This window comes from Gossypium arboreum, chromosome 8 (genome assembly GCF_025698485.1).
Source record: "Gossypium arboreum isolate Shixiya-1 chromosome 8, ASM2569848v2, whole genome shotgun sequence".
Lineage (NCBI taxonomy): Eukaryota > Viridiplantae > Streptophyta > Magnoliopsida > Malvales > Malvaceae > Gossypium > Gossypium arboreum.
Genome location: NC_069077.1, coordinates 105,614,983 through 105,621,163, shown reverse-complemented (window position 1 = coordinate 105,621,163; position 6,181 = coordinate 105,614,983). Strand labels below are relative to the sequence as shown.

The window sequence follows — 6,181 nt, the reverse complement described above, 5'->3', positions numbered from 1 at the left end:
ACCTTATGGGGGAGGCCATAACCCAGATTCGGGAGGTAGAGGACTACTTGCAAACTCTAGCAGTTCAGGCAGACACATTAAGCGTGAAGTAAGAGTTGGAGTCGGAGCATGAACAAGAGCTGGCCTCATTGCTTAGAAAAATTAGGACTTTTAGTGTTAGAGCGAAATTTTATTTGTAACTCGACTTTTTGTAAAAGATTTTATTTTCAAGTGAAATTTTCTAAGGGCAATTGAATCAAAATTGATGCCTCCTTTGCATTTATGCATTTGCATTACATCATATCATTATGCATTAAAGGCCATAAGAGTTTTCTAATTAATTAATTAAAAATTATTTCAGTAACCTGGAAACCAACGAAAACCAACCAACCACACACCCCTATGATACAAGAAAAAAATCAATGGATAAGAGACTCGAGAAATTGGAGCAGATGTAAAAAGACATGCAAGAACAAATGCAGTCTCAGATGCAAGAGCAGCTAGCCAAGATTCAGTGAGAGATGAAAGAGCAAATGATGGAGTCCCAGAGGGAAATGATGAGTCAGTTGTCCCAATTACTGTTGGAAGGAACGGATAAGGGAAAGGGCCCTATGGACAAAGTTGAAGAAACTAACGAGGATCCTTAATACCCCCCTGGCTTCACTTTGACACATGTACCGATGAAGCCCGAGATTAATTTATCGAAACCATCTGTCATGATCATGCCCTAGCAGGTTCAGGCTGGAGCTTCAATACTGATGAATCTCCAAACTGGCTCAGGCTCTAACTTTGTCAACAACCCGAACTATCCGCCCATTCCTGACTTGGATGAAATTGCTGAAGAAGAAAAGGGGAGGATGGATTCGCAAAAACAATTGGAAGAACGATGTAGATAGCTTGAGGAGAAATTCAAAGCCATGGAGAGCGCGGATCATCATCAAAGGATTGATGCCAAGGACCTGAGTTTGGTCCCAGATTTAGTCCTTCCCCCCAAATTCAAAATGCCCGAATTCGAGAAATACAATGGAACAAGCTGCCCTGAAGCCCACATCACTATGTTCTGCAGGCGAATGACGGGTTATGTTAACAATGACCAGCTATTAATCCACTACTTTCAAGATAGCTTGGTCGGGGCAACGTCTAAGTGGTATAACCAATTAAGCCGCTCTAAAATTAATTCGTGGAATGACCTGGCTCAGGCCTTTATGAAGCAATACAATCATGTGATGGACATGACCCCTGACAGAATCACTCTCCAGAACATGGAGAAAAAATTAAATGAAAGCTTCAGACAGTACGCACAAAGGTGGAGAGAGGTGGCTATACAAGTTCAGCCACCACTTCTAGAAAAGGAGACGACAATGCTCTTTATCAACACCTTGAAAGCCCCTTTTATCACTCATATGTTAGGAAGTGCCACAAAAAGCTTCTCCGACATAGTGATGACGGGGGAAATGATCGAAAGTGCTGTGAGGAGTGGCAAGATAGAATCGGGAGAGAGTGCCAGGAAGTCGGCCCCGAGGAAAAGAGACAATGAAGTGAACAACACGAGCACATCCAACAAAGGTCAGCCCAAGTCATTCACCGTAAATCAACCCAAGACAGTGACCACTAATAAGCAAAGTTCTGTAAGACAAGAATCCAACGCGAGGGAGAGCATGGAAAGGCCACAATTCACCCTTATACCCATGACATATAGGGAGTTGTACCAGAACCTATTCAACGATCATGTTGTGTCCCTTTTCTACCTAAAGCCATTGCAGCCCCCATATCCCAAATGGTATGACAAAAACGCACAATGTGAATACCACGCGGGAATCACCGGGTACTCTATTGAAAACTGCGCTGCATTTAAGAAATTAGTCGAAAGACTCATTAAGATGGGGATCGTGAGATTTGACGACCCAGCCATACCCAATGTAGTAGGAAACCCACTTCCCAATCATACCGACCAAGGAGTGAATGGGATAAGTGAAGGCTTGAACAAGAAGACCAAGTATGAGGTGGCAGAAGTCAGGACCCCGTTGAGGTGGGTGTGGAAGGAGATGGCCAAGAGAGGATTAATCGCGTTGGATTCGAGGGAAGAATTTGAAGAAGAGAGAAACTACTGTGAGTTTCACGACGAGGTGGGGCATGAAATCGAAGATTGCGTGGAGTTCAGGGCCCTAGTACAAAACATGATGAACAATAAGGAAATGGAATTCTATGAAGAGACCAAAGACCCCGTAGAGGGAGATATATACGCATCGGAGGGAGAATCAAAGGCGTAAAATCAAACAACTAACTATCCTATGGTCATCATATCAAGACCCAAAAGTAATGAAGCTGGAGTACAAAAGCCATCGAGGGTCATAATCCAAAGACCTGCAGTCTTCCCTTACAAAGACAGCAAAAAGGTCCCATGGAATTATGATTGCAGTGTGACGACGCCAAGAAAAGAGACCCTAGTTGACGCCTCAATAGGGGATCAAGATAGGGGTTCCTATATACGTAGTGGGAGACGTTACGATACAGCGAATGAGGAAGCACAGCCCACAAAAGGAAAAGCCCAAGTGGTAGAGGAAACGAAGGAAAAAGCAACCAAACCTGTTAATGAGCCAGTTAACGAAGAGGAGGCTAAGGAGTTTTTAAAATTCCTAAAGCATAGCGAATACAGCATGGTAGAACAGCTACGTAAACAACCAGCCCATATTTCAGTGCTGGCCTTGCTTCTAAGCTTGGAAGTTCATCGCAACGCGCTAATGAAGGTCTTAAACAAGACATATGTTGCCAATGATATCTCTGTTAATAAGCTGGACCGTTTGGTGAGCAACATAAGTGCCGACAATTATATCTTCTTTAATGACGACGAGATACCACCCGGGGGCATGGGGTCGACAAAAGCGTTGCATATTACCACGCGCTGTAAAGGGTATACGCTGCCAGGCATACTGATTGACAATGGATCGACTTTGAACGTCCTGCTATTGACCACGCTGAATAGATTACCTATAGACAGCTCTCACATGAAGGAGTGCCAGAACATTGTGAAGGCAGTCGATGGCACGGAGAGAAAGGTGATGGACAGAATCGAGGTACCTCTTCAGATTGGACCAAACACGTATGAGGTGGATTTCCTCGTAATGGATATCAATCCTTCATACAATTACTTGTTGGGGAGGCCCTGGATACATTCAGCTGGGGCAGTGCCTTCCTCATTGCATTAAAAATTGAAGCTAGTATCGGAGGGGAGGTTGATAACGATCAAGGCTGAGGAGGATATTATTGCAACTGTGAGCAATAATGCACCCTATTTGGAGACAGATGACGAAGCAATCGAATGCTCATTTGAATCTTTGGAATTTGTTAATGCGACATTCATCGCCGAGGGGAGCAAAATTCTGGTGCCGAAATTGTCCAAAACCACGATGATAAGCCTCCAGCTGACGATTGAAAAAGGGGTCCTACCCGGAAGGGGACTTGGAAGACATCTGCAAGGCAGGATTGGAACGCCAATACTGAAGGACAAGAGAGACCACTTCGGCTTAGGATTTAAGCCTGATGTCAAGCAACGCCGGAGGGAGCTAGAAAAGAAGCAAGAAAGAAGGAGAGCACGGTTAACAGGGGAGGAAATCAAGTGGGAACTGATGATATTCCCCCATATATCGAAAACGTTTGTGTCTGGGGGAATCATTCATCCCGAGAGAGACACGCCGACAACAGGGGCTATAGAAGAAAGGCTCGAAAGCTTGGACATCAACGTCATATGCGAAGAGAAGACTAGAAGAGAGAATTTGTTGGGCATTTGCCCCTACACACCTGGAAGTGTTCTGGACAACTGGACTACGGAAGAGATTCCTGTAGTTTTTAGAACGGATTCAGAGTAATGTCCAAAACACACTTATTGCTCTAGGCCTAGGAGTAATAAGAATCTTTTGTGAAATAGGCCGATGTTTAAAAATGATATTTCAATAAAATGTACGGTTATTATCATTTTTGAGCAAATGTTATCTCGTCCTTTCAATTCCATTCATAACCATACAAATGATTACGTTCGAATTCTTTTATTCTTGAAACATTCTTCTAAATATTCTTTCATTCGTCATTCATAATCATACCACGCAAATAAATGTTTAGAATTCTTTTGATTCTTTGTATATGCCTTCATCCTCATAACAGGTCCCCAAATATTAATAATACGAGTGACACTGCTAGCGACTCAGAATTTCCTTTCGAACGAGATGTGTGTATGGATGATTCTCAAGATTTTGAAGATGACCAAGGCTGTAACCTATCTCCTGATTTGTTGAGGATGGTAGAGCAAGACGAGAAACAAATCCTGCCTCACAAAGAATCAGTTGAAATTGTAAGCTTAGGAGAAGGACAAGAGGTGAAGATCGGAACGTGTATCACTACGGAGATGAAGCGGGACCTCATTGAATTACTTCAAGAATTCAAAGATGTCTTCGCATGGTCATACCAAGATATGCCCGGGTTGCACACTGACATCGTGGTGCACTGACTCCCTATAAAAGAAGAGTGTAAGCCAGCTCAGCAAAAATTCCGAAGAATGAGGCCCGACGTCTTGCTAAAAATAAAAGAAGAGGTTCGAAAGTAGTTTGAAGCTGGATTCCTGAAGGTGGTAAAATACTCAGATTGGGTAGCCAACATCGTCCCTGTCTCTAAAAAAGATGGAAAAGTGCGAATGTGTGTGGACTACAGAGATGTGAATAAAGCCAGCCCGAAAGACAATTTCTCACTGCCTCATATCGACACCCTAGTGGACAACACGGTAGGACACTCACTGTTTTCATTCATGGATGGTTTTTCTGGATATAACCAAATCAAGATGCATCCTGAGGATATGGAAAAGACCACATTTGTAACCATGTAGGGCACGTTCTGCTACAAAGTGATGCTGTTTGGACTGAAGAATGCGGGGGCAACTTATCAAAGATCCATGGTAACCCTATTCCATGACATGATGCATAAAGAAATTAAGGTTTATGTCGATGATATGATTGCAAAATCTCGAACAGAGATGGAGCACATACAAGTCCTGAGAAAATTGTTCTTGAGGTTGAGGAAGTTTCAGCTAAAACTCAACCCAACCAAATGTACCTTCAGAGCCAAGTCTAGAAAGTTGCTCAGATTCGTGGTTAGTGAAAAGGGGATTGAGATTGATCCAGACAAAGTCAAAGCCATACAAGAGCTATCTCCGCCGCATACCCAGAAGGAGGTTCGAGGCTTTCTAGGAAGACTAAATTACATTGCTCGGTTCATTTCACAATTGACTGAGAAATGTGACCCTATCTTTCGCCTCCTCAAGAAACATAACCCAGGTGAATGGGATGAAGAATGTCAAAGGGCTTTCAACAAGGTCAAACAGTACTTATCCAACATCCCGGTGCTGATGCCACCTAACCCCGATAAGCTGTTGATACTGGATTTGGAAGTATTCGAGAACTCTATGGGGTGCATGCTGGGTCAGCATGATGAGTCAGGAAGGAAAGAAAAAGCTATTTACTATCTTTGTAAAAAGTTCAAGGAATGTGAGACAAGGTACGCGCCGATAGAGAAGTTGTGTTGTGCCCTAATTTGGACAACCCGCAGGCTGAGGCAGTATATGTTGTATCACACCACTTGGCTCATATCAAAATTGAACCCTTTAAAGTACATGATAGAGTCAACAGCCTTGAATGGAAGGATGGCCCGATGGCAGATTCTGCTTTCTGAATTCGACATAGTCTTTGTGAACCAGAAAGCGGTAAAAGGAAGTGCAATAGCAGATTTTCTGGCCAGTAGAGCTTTGGAAGACTACGAGCCTTTGAACTTCTACTTCCCGAATGAAGACCTAATGTGTGTTGCTACCACTGAAGAAGGTGCTCTGGAAGAACTTCCTTGGAAATTAAACTTCGATGGGGCATCAAATGCTGTGGGCAATGGAGTCGAGGCTGTCTTGGTATCCCCAAATGGAGATCATTATCCATTCACTTGTAAATTGGATTTTGATTGTACCAATAACATGGCAGAATACGAAGCGTGCATCATGGGTATCCGCACAGCCATAGATCGCAAGATTAAAGTGCTAGAGGTGTTTGGGGATTCTGCGCTAGTGATTTATCAACTCAAGGGAGAATGGGAGACCAGAGACCCCAAGTTAATCGATTATCGGAAGTTGGTCCTTAAATTGGTTAAAGAGTTTGATGGCATTACCTTCCAC

General features: G+C 43.3%; 1 protein-coding gene across 1 annotated transcript; it reads left to right on the top strand.

Moving 5' to 3' along the window:
* Positions 1-2,270: 2,270 nt before the first annotated feature.
* Positions 2,271-4,152, top strand: LOC128296639 (uncharacterized). Its single transcript, XM_053032076.1, has 3 exons — positions 2,271-3,098; positions 3,195-3,818; positions 4,138-4,152. Exons 1-3 carry the CDS (start codon positions 2,271-2,273, stop codon positions 4,150-4,152), a joined length of 1,467 nt encoding a protein of 488 aa, XP_052888036.1.
* The last annotated feature ends 2,029 nt before the right edge of the window (positions 4,153-6,181 follow it).